At 26.9% G+C, this 25,559-nt stretch overlaps 1 protein-coding gene across 1 annotated transcript in view; it reads right to left on the reverse strand.

Annotated features, from left to right (window-relative positions):
* Positions 1 to 17,379: 17,379 nt before the first annotated feature.
* The window catches only part of LOC136076780 (NACHT, LRR and PYD domains-containing protein 3-like), a 43,086-nt gene continuing 34,906 nt past the window's right edge, over positions 17,380 to 25,559 (reverse strand). The window contains exon 4 of the mRNA XM_065790231.1: positions 17,380 to 18,148. Within this exon, the coding sequence (XP_065646303.1) occupies positions 17,508 to 18,148 (641 nt within the window). The 3' untranslated portion in view covers positions 17,380 to 17,507. The remainder of the gene's footprint in view (positions 18,149 to 25,559) is intronic.

Genomic DNA, 25,559 nt, shown 5'->3' on the forward strand with positions numbered 1-25,559 from the left:
ATGGTAGAAGAACTACATACCTTGTTAAGTATGATAACGAACCTGATGAAGTATGGTCATTTCCTTTATTGATTGATTTTGAAAAAGGTGATCTTATTCTTTGTAGCTAGGGTTGCGAGGTAATTTTATTTAATGTAAATTTAGAATTATGTTACAGTATATATTATTCTTATTTCTTTTATTGTTATGTTCCAATAGTTTGTTTTTACTGCATTTGAGTTCAGTGGTTTTTATCTTTACAAATAGTATGAATCATATCTGATATGTTTATCTGTACCAATTTTGTTTATTTGTTGTTGTTTATTTGCAGCTTAACTGCACATTTTTATTATTAAAAAAAAAAAAAAAAAAGCTTATGCAAAAATACTATTACTTTTACATTAACTGCCTATCAAGTAAAGGAAAAATTCAGAAATGGAGGGCTAACCTTAGGCTAATTTACTATTACTTTTACATTAACTGCCTATCAAGTAAAGGAAAGAATCCAGAAATGGAGGGCTAACCTTAGGCTAATTTACTATTACTTTTACATTAACTGCCTATCAAGTAAAGGAAAGAATCCAGAAATGGAGGGCTAACCTTAGGCTAATTTACTATTACTTTTACATGAACTGCCTATCAAGTAAAGGAAAGAATCCAGAAATGGAGGGCTAACCTTAGGCTAATTTACTATTACTTTTACATTAACTGCCTATCAAGTAAAGGAAAGAATCCAGAAATGGAGGGCTAACCTTAGGCAACATGACAGCTCACGGATGGAGTGCAAAGTCCTATGGCTTACCTTCTCGTTGGTGCACTTCGTTAAGTAAGTTAGAAAATTTTGTCTAATTTATGAACGGAATAGCCAAGGCAAATTATGTATAAAATTGTTTGTTAACAATACACACACAGCCTACTCTGAAGTTTGAATTGAAATTCGATAATTAAAATAATTTTTCTGAGTTCAAATAATTTGCAACATATAGTCAAATTGGGTACATTAATAGTGCGATAATTTATTTAAAAGACAAAACGATTTAAAACATCTATTAAAAAGTTTAAGACAAATAGATAGATAAGATAATCCGTATAAGTATTTCCATGTGTCTGTTAATCTATGTAATCTCAATTTCTTAATACAAGAGGGGGGTAATAAAAGTGGATATAGGGTTTAGTCAAGATTTAATGAACCGGGGGAGGGGAGGGTCAGAATTTTCACTGAAAGTTTTATTACTTATCAGTAACTAGTATGTATTTTTTGATTTTTAAAGCTGATTTTCACTGATTTTTTTTTAGTTTTTAGATATAATTTTTTTGTTAAAACAAGTAAAAATTAATAAACGGGAGGGGGTCTTAATAAGCTTAGTGTGGGTGGCAAAGTTTCCCAAAAATAATAAACGCCCCCCCCCCCTTGAGTTAAGGACTCGAGAGTACACAATCAAATAAAGCCAAACACAATGAAATAGAACAATTCAACAAGTTTTTCATTCATTGTTTTCAAAATTTTTAAAAAGTTAAAAACCCTAACCCCATTAATAAAATATAACATTTTTTATATTATGATAGGTGCTGAAAACAATAAATTAGTCGAATCAGTAGGCTATAAGTGGTTAAATCTTTTTTTGAATCTATAACAATACTGAAATTATTAACAAGTCTTTGACTAATTTCTTTTTTTGTTTTTGTAAAAATAAATTTTAGATTTATTTTTATTTTGTACGTATTTTGACGTTTTCGGCGTGTTTTATTTGGGTCCACGTTGTTCAATTGATAATTTATTAAAGAAAAATAAAATTAATTTAAGTTAATATTTATCATCAAAGTTTTGTTACGCTCAACGTATTATAAATTAAAACATTTGAAAATTTATTTTGTGTCAAAAAGGTTTAAAACATATTCAAACATATTATACAGTTATTTGACTACTTCATGGTACGTCTGCGTTAACCCTTAGTTGCTAACAACGTCACAAATGTCATCTACTATATTAGTAAAGTTTTGCAAAACAGTTGCTGCATCTTTGCCAACCACTTCTGACAGACCAAAAGAAGGACATGAGTAATTTTTTCTGTAAACTTCATTTGCTTGCTAATTTTGCTTCTGAAACTGATAAAGTTTTAAATTCTTTTGAAAAAATTCTGCTTCAAAATGATTTTAAAACTGTTTTTGCTTTTAGTGGTAAAGAATGTGGTGCTGTACGGTTAGTTCGTACTACATGTAAGGCATTTCATTCAAGGGGTAGTGAGGAAGCTGGTGTTGCATCATGGTTTAATTCTTCTCTTTCCTCTCGTAACGATAAATCTTATTTTGTTCCATTTATTGGAAATCGATTTAATATTTTGTATTAAAATGCAGCTGCCCTATACTATCATAAGGTTTCTATAAAGGAATTTCTTAATGCTTGGCCTAACCCTAATAATTTATTAAAAGCAATTAAAGAAGATATCACAAATCTTGTATTCATTGCTGAAGTCCGTGCATTAGGTATTATTGACAAACTACTTACTGGTCCAATGTGGAGAATTATCGAATCACTTGATAGTATATTATTTTTAAACCTCTACCTACTTCGCTTGAAAGTTAGACTTTCATCTCTTTGTATCGATGCATCTTCTTTATTGTTTGCTAATGGAAATATTTTTGAGGATACCAATCTTCTTCATCAAGATGTGGTTTACACCAAGCTGTTTGAATGCACTCAAAATGATGAGTTTGATTCTTTAACTGTTCAATCACTTAAAATTATTTTCCACTCAATTCTTGTTATTTTGGAACGTCAGTGTGCTGATAATTACCAGGTGGTAAAACTTGGAATCCATCTAATTCTGTTTCTGAAGCTGCTTCTAATGTCCCTGTCACTAATAAAGCATCAGAAAGCGACTTTGCCATTTTGGATTTAATGGTTCGCACAAAACCCAATGCAATTGTTCAAACTATCCAGGCTTTGACAATGTGGTCTCAGAACCAAACATTAGAATGGCTTAATAGTAAATCAGATGAAGAAAGAAAACAATTGCTTGAATATTCAAGAACTAAAGTAACATTAATGAAAAGCAAATATGATGAAAGAAAAGAAGCTCTTAAAAAAGATAAAGCTATGCACCTTCTAGCAAAGCAAGAAGAAAAAAATCGAGAAGAAATTAAACTACAACATAAAAAGGTTGCAGCTTGTAATGATTTGATAAATTTAAATGTAAGGGCATGGATATCATTAGAGGAAGCAGAGAAAACAGTTTCTAATATAGAAGAGCCATTGAAATCAAAAGTACTCCTTGCTCAACTTAATTTTTATCGCATAATCTTATGTGTTGAATGTGACAAAAAGCATTTTTATAAAACAAAAGTAGAAGGAAGCAAAAGAATAAACTTGTCTTCAGAGGAATTATATCAAAATCTTCTTATTGTTATTCAAGCAAATTTAACACCAAACAAACAATCTTTAAGTAATAATATAAGTAATAATTTAAAGCCTCGTACAATACGTGATGCAGCTGTTGAAAACAAAAAAAAAGAATTAATGGAAAAAATTCAGGATGCAAGACTAAACAAACTAATAGAGCAACAAAAAAAGCACTCCTTATCAAAATTTATTAACAATCCATCTGATTTTGTAGGTTTTTCTATACAACATTGTGTTAGAGAAGAAGATGCTCTTAAAGTATCTTGGGAATGTGCGCAAGTGGTTCAAATTGATCAATTAAATGGTAGAAGAACTACATACCTTGTTAAGTATGATAACGAACCTGATGAAGTATGGTCATTTCCTTTATTGATTGATTTTGAAAAAGGTGATCTTATTCTTTGTAGCTAGGGTTGCGAGGTAATTTTATTTAATGTAAATTTAGAATTATGTTACAGTATATATTATTCTTATTTCTTTTATTGTTATGTTTCATGGTACATAACAATAAAAGAAATAAGAATAATATTATACAGTTATTTGACTACTTCATGGTACGTCTGCGTTAACCCCCCAAAAAATTCTACTTATGAATTGTTCAAATAATTTATAAAAATTTAAATTATAAGTTAGTTTACGCAACTTTTTACGCAAAAAAAAAAAAGATAAAAGTTTTTTTTTCGGTGCCAAAAATTGAACGAGATACTTTAAGAAAATATTTCATAAAAAGTCTATGAATTGAAAATATTAAAACACGTATATCTTTGGAACTAAATAAGCTACAGAGGTGGTTGAAACCATTTTGAAAAGGAAATATATTAGGGAATATAATGCATTTAATATAAAAAATATTTACATTTGCTATAAATATTGCCTAAACTCCCTAATTATATTAAATTTCCGTGAGGAATGTGGAAAAAAACACCTGTTAAACTCAAGTAAAATTGCCCGTAATATACACGTGCTTTTGATCTACACGGTTGTGTCAAGTTCACTAATCTCTATAATAACAGTAAAGCGCATCTCCTAAAAAAATTCCTTTTTTTTTTGAAGCCATACGACGTCATATTGGAAAGACCCAGAGATTTGAATTTCTGTAAGCTTCAGTTTACGACAATGTTTGCGCTTTAAATTATTACGTAGTTACATATTTCACATATAAGTGCAATTCCACCGTTACTTACGGGGCATTTTGATTTTTCTAATGTCGCATTTTTAGATCTATAATTTTTATTTTAACATATTAGATTTTTATATATTTATGAATCATCCCAAAATTATTTATTTGTTTTCCTGTTTATTTAAATTTCGTTCAATTATTATAAGTTTAGCAGTTATGCTATAATAGTGTCGGCAAATTTCACAAATGTGTGAAAACTTACAGTAGTTAAGACATTTGCGACTTCGTGCAATTAAATTTTTGGTATTAATTAAAGTTTTATTAATTTGATCATTCATTTCTGATTAGTCTTTGATGATGAAACACAGTGTAAAATTAGAAAATTTTTTTCTAATTTAACACTGTGTTAAAATTCTACTAATTTATATATATATATATATATATATATATATATATATATATATATATATATATATATATATATAAATTAGTAGAAAGTGACTTTCTACTAATTTATATATATATATATATATATATATATAAATATATATATATATATATATATATATATATATATATATATATATATATATATATATATATATATTAGGGCCCTGCGAATCACCTTTATAACGAATCCAAATCGAATCAGGCGTTGATTCGCAAATCGAGTTGAATCGCAAATCAAATTAGCATTTTGAGGATGTCTATGTTTTAGTTTCGAATCGAATCATATATATATATATATATATATATATATCTATATATCTATATCTATATATATATATATATATATATATATATATATATATATATATATATATATATATATATATATATATATATATATATATATATATATATATATATATAAAATATTGTCTATTAGGGTGATTGAGTTTTCTGTTATTCGAGTAGGCCGGTTGATAAGCGGTATTGCTCCTGATACAAATATTTCATCATAAAATTTTTTTATTTTTTTGTTTTCGCTATATCGCAAGCAATCCATATTTAAATCGCCAATTACAAAGTTTTTTTTCTTTTCTTTGTTACCTTTATGAAAAATATTGTGCTTTAAGTATAAGCTTAAATTTTCTGACGCACCACCAGGTGGTCTATAACAACAACTTAGTAGAATGCTTTTGCTTTTAAACTTATCGCTTTTATTGTTTAAAATTTCAATTGTAACGATTTCTTTATCGCCTTCAGAAACGCACAAATCACTCCTAACGTTATGCGCAATGTTTTGTTTTACGTAAATCAGAATTCCTCCGCCGCGTTTATTCAATTGCCTTTCTAATAAAATTGTTTCAAAACTAGGAAGATGGAAGTTAGAGTTATTATTAATCTCATTTTGTGAACACCAAGTTTCCGTTAAACAAATAATATCAAAATAGTTTTTAGTTTCTTCTATAAAATGTCGAAGATATTCAAAATTTTTGTTCATACTTCTTATATTTATGTGGACGATTCTGATTTTTTTGTTTTCATCGCCATTTTTACAAAGAAATTCTTTTAAGTCACTAGCATAATGATAAAAACAATCTATTTTTAAGTCATTAAAATAATTAACATCTGGATCTGTGTTTTCATCAGATCCAATGTATTTGTTTCCGAAGTTGAAAATAAGTGATTCATAGTCCTCCATTTTACATTTTTTGTTGTTATCATTTTGTGTATACTAAATAAGATTTAAAAGAATTTCTTATACTTCTGAGGCGCGCGTTACAAGTTTGGTATATATAACTTTAGCAAACTTACCCTCAGCTCGAAGTTCTTTTGCTTTTGTAAATAAAAGTCGTCTTTTTTCGATTGTGTAATTGCTATAGTCTTCGTTTATATATATTTTTTCGTTCCATAGTTTTCTTTTTTTATATTCATTTAATACGATTTCTCTATCTTTATAGTTAAGAAACTTTACAACAATAGTCCTTTTTCTTTTTCCAGATTCGTGCTTCTTCCCAGTCCTGTGTGCTCTTTCAATTGCAATGTTGTTTTTAATTCCGAGTTTCTCCTTTAAGAACTCTTTGACCTTTGATTCGCTATCTTTCCAAGTTTCTTCTTCTCTTTCGTCAAAGCCATCAAAACGAAGATTGTTTCGCCTACTCCTATCTTCTAATTCTGCTAATTTATCTTGAATAATTTCGGTGCATTTTAGATTCACGTTGTCTTTGTTATAATTATTCAGTTTTACTTTTAAGTCATTTGATTCCTTAACAACTTGTTCATAATATTCATTCTGAAAATTCATTGCTTTAGTAACTTCAGCGATTTCTCTCTTCAGTAAAGCATTTTCCTTTTTTAATTTTTCAATTTCGTTGTAAAACTTTTCTTCTAATTTATCAAATCTATCTCCAAAGGTTTTTAGTAAAGTGCTTTCATGACATTCCAAAAATTCTTTTACAATTGTTAAAGATTTTGCCATTTTCGAATTATTTCAAAATATAAAAACTTATTTTAGCAGCAATAAAAACGCGTCTTATCTCGTTGAAAGTGTGCGCAAAAAAAAAAAAAAAAAAAAAAAAAAAAATTAATATATATATGTATTATAAAAAATGTATATATATTATGTATTATAAAAAATGTATATATAATATGTATTATAAAAAATTAATATATATATGTATATAAATTAATATATATATATGTATATATATATATATACATATATACAGTACTGGACAAAACATTTGCAACCAACATCGAACAATGCTAAAAAGTGTTCCTAATTTTACATGTCTTAAAAACAAAACGAACTATATTACCACAGCAAACAGTTCAGGAGTCTGGAGTCATAGCATGCCATGACATGAGCAATCAGCTGACAGGTGACAGCACACAGGCAGAATTTCGTTGACAAGTGCCATTTTGCAGCGGACAAAACAAGTGCAACTTTTTTGGTTTGTTTCATTTTCTTAAGTCTGGTCCGTGTCAACGTCACGGAAGTTTTTTAATAATTATAGGAAGTATCCAGAAGTTTCCAGAAGTTTCCAGAAGCATGCAGAAGCTTCCAGAAGTTTCCAAAAGAAGCATCTGGAAGCATCCAGTAGCATCCAGAAATATCCAGAAACATTCAGAAGCATCTAGACGCATCCAGAAGCTTCCAGAAACATCGAAAAGAAGCATCTAGAATCTTCCAGAACAGGTTCACACAGGTTCATTTTACTATATAAGAGACATGTAAATCGACATGTAATTCAGTCTGTATATGGAAGTCAATCAGTCAGTATTATCAAGACAGTTTATCGAAGTGAGTTTTACCAAAGTGTTTTATCAAAGAACATCAATACAAGAAGTGAAATACAACAAGTGTTTCATTACATCAATACAGTCCACATCCAACCAAGACGTTGTGTTCCACAGAGCATTATTGTATCATCACAAGGTAAATGTAACACGGTAAACCTTGAGAAGTGTGGTTATTTATTTTTATTATTTTTATAACTTCAAGTGCAAAAATGGCTCCCGACAGTCTTGGATTGGAACTAAGAAAGAAAATTATTGGCGATTACGTAAGTGGAATGTCACAAAAAAGTATTTGTGATAAATATCGCTTGAAAAAATGGACCGTATCAAGACTATGTTCCAAATATCGTTCTACGGGGAAGTTGGCAGCAGATAACAAAGGTGGAAGACCGCGTTCCACCACTTCTAGAGAGGATTCTATAATCGTCAGATCCGTCAAGAAGGATCCCTGGATATCATCAGTCGAGATACAAAAGCAATTAGAGCTGCCTGTATCGGACCGAACAATCAGACGACGTGCCGTTGAAGCCGGATTGTTTTCTCGACGCCCTGCAAAGAAACCGCTGACTTCACTTAAAAACCAGAAGAAAAGACTCCTGTTTGCTACATCTCATATTGACTGGAATGTGCAGAAATGGCAAACTGTCCTGTTCAGTAATGAATCGAAGTTCAACATCATTGGGAGCGATGGCATTTGCCGTGTACGTCGACCGGCCGGAGAACGCCTCGATTTACGTTACTGCCCTAAGACCGTGAAGCATGGTGGAGGCAATGTAATGGTCTGGGGTGTTTTTCTGCTAACGGTCTAGGTCCAATACATCAAAACGATGGAATAATGGACCGTTTCATGTATAAAAATATCCTGAAAGATGTAATATTACCTCTTGCTGAATGGAATATGCCAATAAAATGGGTTTTTCAGCAAGACAACGATCCGAAACACACTGCAAAAGTAGTCAAGCAGTGGTTTCAAGACAACCGCCTATCGGTGATGGATTGGCCGCCTCAATCTCCGGATCTCAACCCTATTGAGAACCTGTGGGAGATCGTCTACCGCAGAATTAATCGTGAAGGTGTTTATAATAAGGATCAACTGTTTGAACAAATCCAAAAGGTCTGGGCAGCGATTCCACAAAGTTTCATTGATCACCTGATTGAATCTATGCCTCAAAGATGCAAGGCTGTGATCAAAAACAAAGGATTCGCCACGAAATATTGATAGAGAAATACAGCTTGGTCAACATTTTGTCGAGTTGCACTTGTTTTGTCCAGAAGGAAATCAACTTTTTTTATTACTTTTGATAAATTTATTAATTTTCGTGTACAAATAATGAACTTTGTGATGAATAAAACTTGAAGAACTTTGTCTCTAAACAGTTACATAGTTATTTCTCTAAATTGAAAAAATGCAGCACTTTTATATAAAGAAACTAAATTAGCATTATTTGGTTGCACTCGTTTTGTCCGATACTATATATATATATATATATATATATATATATATATATATATATATATATATATATATATATATATATATATATATATATATATATATATATATATATATATATATATATATATATATATATATATATATATATATATATATATATATATATATATATATATATATATACGAGAGGGCCCTGCGAATATTTTTGGTATTGAATCGAATCCGAATCGAATCATGCGTAGATTCGCAAATTGAGTCAAGTCTCGAATCATATAAATCATCGAATCTCGAATCAATAAATCGCAGGGCTTTAATATATATATAAATATATATATATATATACATACGAGACAATTGACTCGTATATATATATATATATATATATATATATATATATATATATATATATATATATATATATATATATATATATATATTAGGACCCTGCGAATTATTTTTAGTTTCGAGTCGAATCACGATTCAAAGCAAGTCTTGATTCGCAATTTGAATTGAATCTTGAGTTTAATAAGCGTTTTGAAAAAATCTAAGTCTAACTAAAGCATACATATCCTCAAAATGCTAATTTGATTCGAGATTCGACTCGATTTGCGAATCAACGCCTGATTCGATTCAGATTCGATACCAAAAACGGTGATTTGCAGGGCCCTAATATGTATATATATAAATTAGTAGAAAATCACTTAACAAAAATTTTTCTCATTTTACACTTGGTTTCATCAATAAAGACTCATCAGTAGTGAATTATCAAATTATTAAAACTTCAATTTATACCAAAAATAAAATTGCACAAACTCGCAAATGTCTTAACTACTCTAAATTTTCACACATTTGTGGAATTTGCTGACACTATTATAAAAGGAATTCTTTAGAAATGATTACTTATGCTTTTTTAAAAAAAATATTTTTCAAAAGGGGGATTTAATGCAACTATTATTTGAGCTCATTTATTTTTATAGTTTTTTAGGAGAAACTTATTTTCGTGTCTCCATTAAGAAATTAATTCGGAATTTTTGTTTAATAAGCATTCTTGATTTGCATGAGTAATTATTTCAAATTTTTCTTGTTGGCATAGGCATAAATATATCTATACTAGATGGAAAAAGTTATACTATTTCTTTGATTGAAAAAGTTGAGCATTTTATTAAAAGAATTCGTTGAAAAGCCCATTTTTTCTTAAAACCAAATACAAACACAGATGATGTATTTGATAATAACCAAGATAATAATAATTATGGATTTAAACCAAAAAATACCCCACCTTTTATACCCGATTTAGAAAATTTTGAAAATGATCTATTGCATTTAATTAAAACAATAAAGTTTCGCCCGATAAAAAACGAATTAAAGTTAGATGTTAAAAAAATCAAACCCTAATATTTTGGTTTTTGCTGATAAAACAAATAACATTTACCAACTCACAACAGAAAACTATGAAAAAATTTTACGCGACTTTATTACAAGTTCTTATGAAAAAGCCCGTAAAAATTTGGAAAACGCAATTAATTCAGAAGCGCAAAGTATTGCTAAAAAAATAAACCTTGATAACAGAATCGTATCAACTGCCCCTGCCCAAGCCTTCGTAACAATGAAAGATCATTAACCAAATTTTCAACACAAACTTCCTTGTAGGTTATTAGTTCCCTTAAAAAGTGAGATTAGACATGTAAGCAAAATTAAATTGGGCAAAATTAATAATATTCTTTAGAAATAAATTAAAACTGCAACAATGGAAAAATAACACTGATGTTATAAATTGGTTCTCCATAATCGAAAATAAAAATGACTGTACATTTATTCAATTAAATATTAATGATTTTTACCCCTCAATAACTGCAGATATTTTAGGTAAAACAATTGAATTTGCAAAAAGTCACACAGTTATTCCTGATGACACAATCCGTATAATAAAACATTGTAGAAAAACCTTACTTTATTTTAATAAGGAAACTTAATAAGGAAAAAGAAAAACATACATGACAGCTTTGATCTAACAATGGGAAGCTATGATGAAGCAAAAATTTGTGAATTCGTTAGACTATATTTTTTAGATTTATTAAGTAAAATAATCAATATAAAAGATTTAGGCCTTTATCGCGACGATGGTTTAATAATAATGCGAAAATAATCTGATCCACAGCTCGATAAAATTAAAAAAGATATAAATTTTCTTTAAAATATTGGTTTTCATATTGAAATAAACATAAATTTAATAATTGTGAATTTTCTTGATGTCACATTTTACCTCTCTGAAAATTCATATAAGCCTTTCAAAAAACCAAACGATGAATTATTGTATGTTAATATTAACTCAAATCATTCACCCCAAATTCTAAAACAAATCCCGATTTCGATTAACAACAGGCTAAACCAAAACTCCTCAAATGAAAATGTATTCAATTCCTCTAAAAGAATATTTGAAGATGCCCTTAAAAAAAGAAGTTTTAAAAGTTTGAACTAAAATTTGACCCTGAAAAAACGAATACAAAAAAGCGAAATAGAACTAGAAATGTAGTTTGGTTCAACCACCCATATAGCAATAATGTTTCCAATAACATAGGAAAAGTGTTTTTAAATTGGTCGATAAGGATTTCCCGCCCTCTAATAAATTACATAAAATTTCTAATCGAAATACAATTAAAGTAAGTTACAGTTGCACAAAAAATATGGAAAGAATTATATAAGGTCACAGTAATGCTTTGTTAAACAAAAAAGAAATCCTAAATGAAAAAACTACAGAAAATTGTAATTGTAAACAAAAAAACAATTGTCCAATGAGTGGAAGTTGTTTATCAAAAATTGTGGTATATAAAGGTGCTGCTTCCTCTAAGAATGTACCTGATAAACGATATATTGGCATAACAGAGGGTGAATGGAAAAAACGTTTTGCTAATCATAAGCAATCTTTTAAAAATAAAAAGTATTTAAAAGACACCATGCTGTCAAAATATATATGGGAATTAAAAGGCAAAAATATTGACGATTTTATACTGAATTGGTCCATCCTTAAAGCAGTGCCTGCATATAACAATATTTCCAAAAAATGCACACTATGCCTACAAGAAAAATTTGAAATAAATACACATGCAAACCAAGAATGCTTATTAAACAAAAAATCCGAATTAATTTCTAAATGGAGACACGAAAATAAGTTTCTCGCAAAGAACTATAAAAACAAATGAGCTCAAATAATAGTTACATTAAGTCCCCCTTTTGAAAATTTTTTTTTAAAAAAAGCATAAGTAATCATTTCTAAAGAAGTTTTTTATAATAGTGCCAGCAAATTCCACAAATGTGTGAAAATTTACAGTAGGTAAGACATTTGCGACTTCCTGTAATTTAATTTTTGGTATAAATTGAAGTTTTATTAACTTGATCTTTCATTTTTGATGAGTCTTTATTGATGAAACACAGTGTAAAATGAGAATAATTTTCGTTAAGTGATTTTCTACTAATTTATAATTGCTATGTTCTTTTAAGAACATTGAGCACTCTGTTTTGTAGAATACATTTTAAAGTTGTCTAAAAATATATATATATATATATATATATATATATATATATATATATATATATATATATATATATATATATATATGTATATATATATATATATATATATATATATATATATATATATATATATATATATATATATATATATATTTAAACAACTTTAAAAAGTATTCTACACAATAGAGTGCTCAATGTTCTTAAAAGAACAATTATATATTAGAAAATCACTTAAAAAATTTTTTTTTCCATTTTACACTGTGTTTCATCAACAAAGATTCATCAGAAATGATGAATCTTTGTTGATGTAACTATATCTTTCTCTAATTTCAATAAACAATTAAAATAAGTTTTTCTATACAAAGGATAAAAGGAAAGTTTTTTTTTATTTGAGGTACTATATCAAAATTAGAAAACAAAATATAGCAAAAACATTTGCTAAAAAATATAATCTTTTTTGTACTAAGAAGTAGAAAATAAACTTTTTTACTTTAAATTTAATAGTTCAGTAAACTAAAGATTGACAGGTCTGCACAAGGTTTATATAGAAACATATCTGTCAATCTTTCGTTTACTGAACTATAAAACTTAAATTAAAAAATTTATTTTCTACTTTTTAGTAAAAAAAAGTTTTAGAAAATGTTTTTGTTATATTTTAGTTTTTTCAGAGAATATTCCAGCAATCTTAGCTGATTTTAAAAATGAAAAGATGTATTTATAATAGATTTGCGAAAGAAACGATTACACAGATATCGATCAAAGTTTACTTGTAGGACGACAAAGTTACTTGATGAAGAGTTCATATCAACTGAACTCTTCATATCTTTGTCAGTTCGTCTAACAGTACTGTTGTACCTTCTAACTTCGTGTGCAATTCCTGTCCGCTTTCTCTATGCTACCTTTTTAACACAACTTCTATCTTTCACTCAAATATACCTTCGTTCTTCCCCAACCTCACTTTACATTTGGTCCGTAGAGCAGGAAATAGCGCTCCTTCGGGAGCTGAACCTGTCTTTGCGGGCCTTGGTAATTTGGCATCCACAAGGCAGTTAGCTGGCTAAACCACAATACCATCAAAGTCCACTTGTAATAATGCGCAATAGCTCAAAATTATACCTCAAGCAAATGCTTGAGGTGGGCAGAATTGATCTCTTTTTTTTCAAAGGGAATGACCTTATAAATATATAATACATATATTTATAAGGTCATTCTAAAATAATAACTATATTGGAAATTCAAAAAAAAATTAAAACGTTTAGAAGTGGGCAATAATACCTTACATGCATCCTATAAAGACCTATTTAGTTTCAGGTAAAGATATTGCATGTGGAATAATAACTTTTTTGTAATAGCTATTAAAACTTGTGTCAATTATTGATATGCTAAACAATGATAGAGACGATCTAATACAACGAACTTAATTATCTTTACTAGACATTCATAAACTAATTGATCTCTGTATTAGTAAGTGTTATTTTTTATGGGAAGATGAAAGATGAATATAATTTTTTTATTACGATTTTTACTGAAAATGGACATTCTTATAAACAGTGTTTAGATATTGCTAAAAATTATAAAATACTCCACAAATCCGTCTTGTTCTCAAAAAATTGATACCAAAAACCTTGTTATTTTGCCACGGGTCCCAAGTTAAGGCCTTGCTCTTAGAAGTGAGTTTCGTAAAGTCAGTGTTAAAACAGTCTTCCGTTTTGGTAAGCCCTTGATCGATATATTTTGTCGAAACAAGTCTAAACTGCCTCTATATAGTCATCCAAGAGTGTGCCAACTTAATTGCACATGTTGCGCATGTTATTTTGGCGAAACAAGAAAAAAGATTTCCACACGAATTCAAGAACATAAAAATAATGTTACAAAAGCCAACTGGGAAACATCTGGAATAATAGAACATTCACAACGTTGTAATGATAAAATAAACTGGGAGAAACCTAAAACGCTTTCTGTTATTTCAAATAACTACAGAAGATAAATTCGTGAGGCCTTTGAAATACAACGTATACAATGTTCAAAATCTAAAAAAAACGTTTTAAATTGTGACAATAAATATATATATATGTATATATATATATATATATATATATATATATATATATATATATATATATATATATATATATATATATATATATATATATATATATACATATATATATATTTATTGTCACAATTTAAAACGTTTTTTTTAGATTTTGAACATTGTATACGTTGTATTTCAAAGGCCTCACGAATTTATCTTCTGTAGTTATTTGAAATAACAGAAAGCGTTTTAGGTTTCTCCCAGTTTATTTTATCATTACAACGTTGTGAATGTTCTATTATTCCAGATGTTTCCCAGTTGGCTTTTGTAACATTATTTTTATGTTCTTGAATTCGTGTGGAAATCTTTTTTCTTGTTTCGCCAAAATAACATGCGCAACATGTGCAATTAAGTTGGCACACTCTTGGATGACTATATAGAGGCAGTTTAGACTTGTTTCGACAAAATATATCGATCAAGGGCTTACCAAAACGGAAGACTGTTTTAACACTGACTTTACGAAACTCACTTCTAAGAGCAAGGCCTTAACTTGGGACCCGTGGCAAAATAACAAGGTTTTTGGTATCAATTTTTTGAGAACAAGACGGATTTGTGGAGTATTTTATAATTTTTAGCAATATCTAAACACTGTTTATAAGAATGTCCATTTTCAGTAAAAATCGTAATAAAAAAATTATATTCATCTTTCATCTTCCCATAAAAAATAACACTTACTAATACAGAGATCAATTAGTTTATGAATGTCTAGTAAAGATAATTAAGTTCGTTGTATTAGATCGTCTCTATCATTGTTTAGCATATCAATAATTGACACAAGTTTTAATAGCTATTACAAAAAAGTTATTATTCCACATGCAATATCTTTACCTGAAACTAAATAGGTCTTTATAGGATGCATGTAAGGTATTATTGCCCACTTCTAAACGTTTTAATTTTTTTTTGAATTTCCAATATAGTTATTATTTTAGAATGACCTTATAAATATATGTATTATATATTTATAAGGTCATTCCCTTTGAAAAAAAAGAGATCAATTCTGCCCACCTCAAGCATTTGCTTGAGGTATAATTTTGAGCTATTGCGCATTATTACAAGTGGACTTTGATGGTATTGTGGTTTAGCCAGCTAACTGCCTTGTGGATGCCAAATTACCAAGGCCCGCAAAGACAGGTTCAGCTCCCGAAGGAGCGCTATTTCCTGCTCTACGGACCAAATGTAAAGTGAGGTTGGGGAAGAACGAAGGTATATTTGAGTGAAAGATAGAAGTTGTGTTAAAAAGGTAGCATAGAGAAAGCGGACAGGAATTGCACACGAAGTTAGAAGGTACAACAGTACTGTTAGACGAACTGACAAAGATATGAAGAGTTCAGTTGATATGAACTCTTCATCAAGTAACTTTGTCGTCCTACAAGTAAACTTTGATCGATATCTGTGTAATCGTTTCTTTCGCAAATCTATTATAAATACATCTTTTCATTTTTAAAATCAGCTAAGATTGCTGGAATATTCTCTGAAAAAACTAAAATATAACAAAAACATTTTCTAAAACTTTTTTTTACTAAAAAGTAGAAAATAAATTTTTTAATTTAAGTTTTATAGTTCAGTAAACGAAAGATTGACAGATATGTTTCTATATAAACCTTGTGCAGACCTGTCAATCTTTAGTTTACTGAACTATTAAATTTAAAGTAAAAAAGTTTATTTTCTACTTCTTAGTACAAAAAAGATTATATTTTTTAGCAAATGTTTTTGCTATATTTTGTTTTCTAATTTTGATATAGTACCTCAAATAAAAAAAAACTTTCCTTTTATCCTTTGTATAGAAAAACTTATTTTAATTGTTTATTGAAATTAGAGAAAGATATAGTTACTAAATTTATAAATGCGTTTTATTGAAAATTTAATATTTAAGTACATATTTAGGTAAACAGTTATTTAATTGAAAATTCAACTTTCGAACAAAATAACTTCAAAGAAACATTCGAATTTTTTTATTTCGTTGACAACAAAAATCATTCAAAGAAACAAATGGCGGAAATTTTTAAATCTAAAAATAGTTTTCATTAACATAAATTTAGATTGTGTAAATCAAAAACGAAAGTTTTAATTTTTCATTACAAATTTATATATCTACAAAATTACATAAAAATAAATAACATTAAACAAAAAATTTTCAATATAACTTTACAAACATTTTTTGAGGTTTTAAAACCTTAGAAAAATATTTAAAATTAAATAACTTAATAAATAAAATATAGCAAAAGTTAATCTAGTTTTTATTTATATTAATTATAATTATATATTTCATGATCAATGTAATAAACATTATAATTAATGTTAATTAAACAATAAACTTAGGAAAAAACTCAAACATCCATTTTGAAAAAATATAATATCAACGTTATTATTATTAAATAAAACTATAAATATTTATAATATAAAATTATGACTAACAACGATAATAATAATAATAATAATAATAATAATAATAATAATAATAATAATAATAATAATAATAAATAAATATATTATAATAACTATAATTGTTTATTATTAATATATTTCAAGACAAATTAATCATTTCATCCTTTAATAATAAAAATTTATTAAACTTTTAAATATTATTAAAATTAATTCGTATATTTTAAAACATATTTAATTATAAAATAATATATTAAATATTTCATTAATTAATTTATAATTATTGTTTATATTTCATTTAAGATATTAAACATTTTTTTCGTGTTAATAAGTTTTTTAATTCATCGAGGTTAAAAAAAATTTTTCCACGGTATCTGATCCACAACTCCTTGACATTCGAACAACGAATCCATTCGCAAATCTCATCAATGAAATCGATGTCGTCGTGAAGGAAAAGATTTAATCCTTCACAAAGATTAATCCACGGAAGAAAATTTTCTTCAAAATCTTTTTTCGTTATAAAATATTCTGAGATGTCTATCCACAAATCTTCAATCTTATCTTTCGGTTTCAATCCTTCGAATTTAATTGGACAATGAAAGTGGACATCGCGAACATTTGTTAAACATTGAATAATAAGATTTTTTTCTTCATCACTTAAAATATTTTTATTAACATATAACTTCGATAACTTTCTTCCAGATTTAATGTAATGATTTACGAAATAATTTTCACAAGAAGTTTGGTAAGAAGTTTCTCCATCGTCAATCCAAATCTTCCACTCTCGTTCATCGACGATAAATTTTATTTCATCAGTAAATGATGATTGACTTTCATAAAAACATTCAATGAATAAATTAACGTAATAAGTTTCAAGTTTAATTTTAAGTCGATAATCGTTTTCATTTTCACTTTGACGATATAATTTAAATAGACGATCTAAAGAAAAAATAAATATTATACTAAAATGAACAAATAAATAATAATTTAACTAATAATCGAAATTATAAAACATAATATACATTAAAATAATCTAGATATTAATACATATATTTATATTAAATTATAATTAACTAAAAAATTATATACAATATATTATTATTAAATACATTACATAATAAAATTATATACATTAATATAAACATTAGGATCATAAATAAAAAAAATTAAACTATACACATTAATATTAAATTAGGATCGTATATAAAAAAATTAAAACGATGAAACTTTCAATATAATAATTCTTTATTAAAAATTATAATAAAACTTTCATTAGTTTGAACATAATTTTTATCACATTTTCAAAACAAAATAATTTCATTTTATCATAAATCTAACGTACTATAAATAATATAAGACAAAATCATATTTATAATATTAATGAAAATAAATTTAAACATTAATTTATGTTTAATCACATAATGTAATAAGACACCAAGAAAACAAATGTTATTTAAACACAGATTTCGAGTGAAATAAATGATTTTATAAATCGAATTTGTAATTTTAAATTTAGAACTTCGAAAATCTCCTTCGACAAGCTTTTTTAATTTAATTTATTTCAATAAATTATACAAAACTCAAAGAGTGAGAGTTTAAACATTGGTTTATTCGAATTCGACGTTGATTGGAAACTTAAAAAAGAGCGCTTTTATATACTTTATAATTTTTTTTAGCTATAACAGTATATACTTTGTAATTATGGATAAATTTTATAACAAAAACATTTGATATAATATCTATACAATCGCAATAATAAACAATAATTTTATAATTAAAGCATAGCTACAAAGCTATGGTTACCAGGTATCCGATTTTTACGTAGAAGAGCAAAGTGCCAAAGCAAAGTGCTGATTTTTACGTAGAAGTGCCAAACCTATTTTTATTTTGTTCCTAAAGGCGCTCCAAGAAGCCTATACGGTCTTACCACTATTAAAATCAAGATTTTCACGATGCTACCCTACGTACAAACATTTATATGTTTTATAGTTGCTATAAAATATAAATGATTTTAGAAATAAAAAAGCAACAAACTTAGATAAGATAAAAATCGATAATATAATCAATCAAATTTAAAATTTCTTTCGTAAAAATATTTTTAAAACAAATATTACAAACATAAGTTTTATCACTGAAAAAAAAAAGTTATTTCACGACACTTACCATTTTATAAATATATTTATATAATGGTATTTTTATGAACTTTAAATATTTAATATTAATTTGTATTCTTAAGCCAAAGTAATAATCTCGGCGTATTTAACATCTGTTGTAAGCAAAAAAAAAATTTAATGAACTTTCTGGAATAATGACTGAATTTAGATGAAATTGTACCAACTGTTAAATTAACAATCGGTACATGTTCATTTAAATGGACAGTTCATACCAATAAAAAAAGAATAATATAAAAGAAAAAAGAAAGTCAATCAAAGATGAAAAGAAAGTCAGTGAAAAATACAATCTGTTGAAAATACAATTAAAACCCGAGTTATGTTGAAAATTATGTTTTATTTCGATCTATATATATTATATTTATAATCGATATTTAATATAAACTTTATAAATATTAATTTTAATTTTTTTTATTAATTAATTTTCGAAAAAAGTGAAAAACTTCAGCTTATTCTTTTTAATATATTATATTAAGAATAAGCTGAAGTTGTTTACTTTTTTTTGCACTTTTCTCTTGTTATTTTTTAAAAAAACAAAAATTACTTTATATAAAATTTATTTTTGTTTAAATTTAGTTTCAAAACAAAACTTTTTAAAATAAAAACAAATAATTAAATATATAATGAAATATACTCACGAAGTTTAAGAAGTTTTGTAACCAAAGTAAATTAATAAACAATGATAACAAAATGACATTTTAAAACTCGATCATCGAACTTTAAAAATCTTTTGACAAATTCGAACAAAACAAAGGAAATTCGTATTGCTAATAGATATTGTAGTATATTGTAACTACGTTAGTATATATGTAGTATATGTAACTACGTTACAATATACTACAATATGTAGATTAATAATTTAGACATTTTCATTAGAGAACATAAACTAATAATTTTAAAGATTTTCTATGAAATAAAATAATATAAAAACGATAAGAATTAAAAAAAAACTTTTTTTGACAACATTATCTAGGGTTGCCAGATGTCCCGATTTTACGAAGGAGAATTCTGCGCCAAATATGTAAAAATATTTTTTTTACTTAGTTCTCCTTCGTAAAACCGGGACGTCTGGCAACCCTACATTATCGTCCTTTTAAAGTCACTAAGAGATAAGTGAAATAAACATTATTTTAAAGAAAATAAATTCGCACGACTTTTTTACATTGATCAGATCCAAGATTAAAGTTTGTGTTTTTATATTGTCATTTTAACAAAATTAAATGCAATTCGCTCATGACTTGTGTGAGATTTTACAAAAAAAGAATTGCAAATTACTAGGTTAAAAAAATAGGGAAAACACACGGAAAAAAGGTTTTATAGAAAATACTTTGTATATGTGACTGCTTAAGACTGGTTTTTTAGGACACATTATAATTGGTTAAAGCATATTTTAAATTTAAGGATAATTTAAATTTATTGTTTTATGTTTGCTTAAAGTAAATACTTAAAACAACTTTGGGCGATACTTATTCGTTGATTGAACTTTTTTCGGACGCAGTTTGTCGTTTATTATAATGAAATTCCCAAAATAAGAAAGATGTTAAAGAAAAAAATGTTAATACTAGCCGTTTATACTTTTTAAAAAAAATTATTAAACCTCAAATGTTTTAAAATTTTACAAAATTTTAAAACATTCCATTCTAATACATTTTGCCTTTTTTTGATCTCTCAGCTTAAATTTACATGTTTTTTTGTGATATAGGGTCAAATCATTATATTTCAACCAATTTGATGAAAATTTTGTGAGTCACCATCTCTGAGTTTCCTGATCCTTACATATTGTTATGTGCATTATGTAGATACGTTATATTTGAAACTTCGGACTTCCATGTAAAACTGTTCAGAAAATATAGCCTTAGAAACATGACATGGTGGCACCCCTCGATTAACAAATGGTTAAAACAGACTACTTTAGAGCTGTATAACTTTTTTCTTACTTTCAACAAGTGTCTCATTTTTTCTAAAACTATTTTCTGGATAAATCTCTCTTTAAAAAAGTGGTTTTTATTAACATGTATTAAATTAGAAAAAAATTATGACCTCCTCAACTTTGGAAAAATTCCTAAATATGTTAAAATATGCCAAAATAAAACTAACTGTAGCATTTTACTATTCATCCACAAGTCTTTACAGATAAGTTTTCTGATTAGGTACTACTGTCTGCAATAAGTGGGCAAAATATAGGCAGCTTGTTGCAGTTTAGAACTCAAATATATCTAAAAGCAAAACATCCATTCGCCAAAAAAGTCAAATTTCTAACACTTTGTTTTGATTGAAGATTAACAGCAAATAAGACCATTAGACCCAACTATCTGAAAATGCAAACATTATAAACTTGTCAAATTCACACTAAAAATGCATTTATAAATAACTGTATTTTTCATTTATCAGCGGTTGAATGCGTTACTAGAGACCAGTGCCCCTCTAATCTGCCTGCTGGCCTATTTGAAGAGTGCAACTAATAATAAGTCATTTCTTAATAAAAAGAAAGATATGGTTGGCTGCCCTCTCATTGATCTGGTCTTTGTAGAAGATAGGGGCACAAATAAAGGGGGCAGTAACTTTTTAGAGACCTTCATTATGGTTCAAATGAAAGTCTCTAAATTAATTTAGATATTTAGAAACTTAATATCTAAATTAATTTTAAATTGAAATCGTTATTTCTTTAAATTTTATTTTATCATAGGTAATCAGTGGTCTGTATGTGGTATGGACCACATACAGACAACTTTTTAAAAAACTAATTTGTTGAAAAAAACCTAAGCATATATTTATTATGCTATAAGTAAAGTTATAAGTAATAAATTTAATTACGTTAATTAAATGTCATTAATGTTATAACATAACGATTGTGGTTACTCCTTTAATAACTTTATAACTTTGTTTTGTTGAGAAGAAGACAAATCAACCAAATAATTTATTTAAATATTTTACAGATAAACATTGTTTTACTTAGTTTCTTTATTTTACTTTTTCTGAATCTAAATTTGAATTTGAAATAAATCTGAATTTAAACTTATTTTGTAATTGACGGTGATTGATTGCGCTTAAATATGTATTTAAAAATTTTTTTCAATAAATTTCTTCAGTTTTCATAATGGTTTGTCATTATTATTAAAAAAAACCCATCTGCCTCATATACTTTAAAAGATATTAATTCTAATTTTGCCCACTTATTGCAGACAATAGTAGCTAATCAGAAAACTTATCTGTAAAGTCTTGTGGATGAATAGTAAAATGCTAAAGTAAAGGGGGCCACTATGTCATGTTTCTAAGGCTATATTTTCTGAACCATTGTACTTGGAAGTCTGAAATTTCGAATTTAACCTAACTACATAATGCACATAACAATATGTAAAAATCAGGAAAATCAAATGGTGACCCGCAGGACATTGGTTGAAATATAATAATTTGACCGTATCATTTATCATCAATGACTCAAAATTATTCGATGAGTAAAAAAAAAACATGTCTTATTAACGCCACCAACTATTTATTTATTTATCAAACTATTTTTAAAAGTAATAATTATACATAACTCATGAATAAAACTAAAACAGTAGAGAATTAACAAAAATATTTCACTGCTTTAAAAATATAAAAATCATCCTTTACGAATAAATTATTTACACTTTAAGTATTAAAATGTTGTAAACTGTCTAAATAAAAACAAAATAAGCAATGAATCCAACAACAACACAAGAAAACATATAACAAAAGAATTCTATCTCAATGTCCTTAAAAATCAAAGATAAATTATATATATTTCTTGAACACATTTAAATTATACATACATAGATGATTATACTATTATACTAATCTATTATAGATTATTATAGATTATCTATATATATAAATAAATATATATATATATATATATATATATATATATATATATATATATATATATATACATATATATATGTATATAGATAATCTATAATAATCTATAATAGATTAGTATAATAGTATAATCATCTATGTATGTATAATCTAAATATATATATTTTTAATATATATATATATATATATATATATATATATATATATATATATATATATATATATATATGTTAAAAAAATATATTTATATGTATACTGATAACATATTATATATTGTCATAACAAGTATTAATCTATATATTTACTGTATAAATTTCTTAATTCAGTTTATGTTTGCTACTTATCAGATATTTTTGCAGATATTCGGTCAGAAAAGAACTTGTATGGTTACCAATTTGCAGGGGAGGATCCAGCATTTTTTGGTCTTTGAGATTACGATGATTGGAGCTTGGGAAAAAAAAAAATCAAAATTTTTGCCCCACACCCCTGCCGCAAACGTGAGAGCTCACAGGCAAAATCATTGAAGTTTTTTTGCAAAGCATTCTAATTTGACATAAGTATAAACATATAAACGATTGGAGTTTGCTCTATGTCTGGAAGTCAGCTATCTTAAAGACCAAAAAATGCTGGATCCACCCAAGCCAACTTGTTCGGAAACTTAAAAATATATTGTTTCAGTCATGCAATAAGATAAAACATGATAATATTATTCTTGTTTACACCAAAACAGGGAAAACAATACTACATCAACCAAAACCATTTAAAAATTCGTGTTTGCAAGAAATTTTTCTGACAAATATTTCCTATTTAGGGAAAATGATTTAATGGTGTGTTACCTCGCCAATATTTACCAGGTGAATTAGCTAAGAAAACTCGCGATGGAAACAGACGAGAAACAAAAAACTATGTTAAACGAAGCAATAAGAAGTTTTATTTCAAGTCTCTGAGCTAGAGAAAGTCATTATGGTTGCAACAAATGTGTAAAACTTTATCTTCAAACATGTTTAAAATGTATTAACAAGTTGTACAATATCTTTAAAAAGTCACTTATGATTGATCTTTCTATTTCTTATAAGAAACATTTTGTATTTTTTATAAGAAACATTTTTTGTTTCTTATGAAAAACATTTTGTATACAAAATATTTTACAGAGTATTTGTTGGTGAATTTAATTCATTTCTTTTCATTTGAACCGCCTGCTTCTGATACTTGCACATTTGACAATGATTAAAAATTGCATTTGTATTGGAAAGGCTGATTATTTATTTAAGCTGAAAATTCACAAGAGTTACGATACAAGAAACACTTTACTCAAGGCAAATTAGCTTGTATAATTTTGGCCTGTATGATTTAAATAGCAAATTAAACTCTTACACCTGGTTAGAATTCCAAGCAGGTAGAGGATCAAATGATGTTGCCAGTGCAGTGTATCATTTTCTAACAATACTTATGCCAAAATCATTGCATTTCACTAATGATTATGATACACTTCGTTTGGTTAGTAATGGAGGTAGAGGTCAAAATAAAAACAAAATTGTGTTAGCAATGGCACAATTTTGGCTGTTTAATTCATCAAATCATATGAAGAAAGTTAAGTTTTTCCAGTGATAAAACATACTTATTTACCATGTGATAGATTATTTGACTGGATTGAAAAGATCTGAAGGCAAACAATGAAATACTAGAGCCCAGTGGTTTTGTGCAATTTTTAAGTCATTGCACAGTGGGCCAGTAGGTGGACAAAATGGGAAAAATTTTAGTTGTCTAATCTTGAAAACCTATTTAATTTTAGTATCTACATATATTAGGAGAAATCTATTGATAATTTATTTATATTAAATCCCTTAGTTACCAGGACTCTAAGCATTTAAATATTGAGATAAAATAAAAAATAAAAATTATAAATAAGTAATTAACGGTGACATCAACGTTGTGTTATATTTCAATTACATCTACGTTTTTGAAACAAAAAATTAGCACATGTTATTCTAGAGTATTTAGAGATAAGAAAAACCAATGTGTGAAATAAATTTGTTATAGCATGTTATCTCAGTTATACTTTGAAAATCACAGATTAAAAAAAAAAATTTCTTAAGAAACTTATTTTTTGCCGCACAATAACTAATAATTACCACAATTTGCCATGTGTTGTCTTATATTTATTTGAGCTATATGATGCTTCAATCGAGTTTTAATTGATTGCTCATCCCCTTAAATCCCCGTTCAGATTTTATGTATGTTTTAACTTGGTTGCTATGGTACTAAATTTTGCATAGCAACAACTCATTTTTACATTAACGTTGTTTTAACAGTATTTTACTTGCGCTAAATACACA

Source organism: Hydra vulgaris, chromosome 02 (assembly GCF_038396675.1).
Source record: "Hydra vulgaris chromosome 02, alternate assembly HydraT2T_AEP".
Lineage (NCBI taxonomy): Eukaryota > Metazoa > Cnidaria > Hydrozoa > Anthoathecata > Hydridae > Hydra > Hydra vulgaris.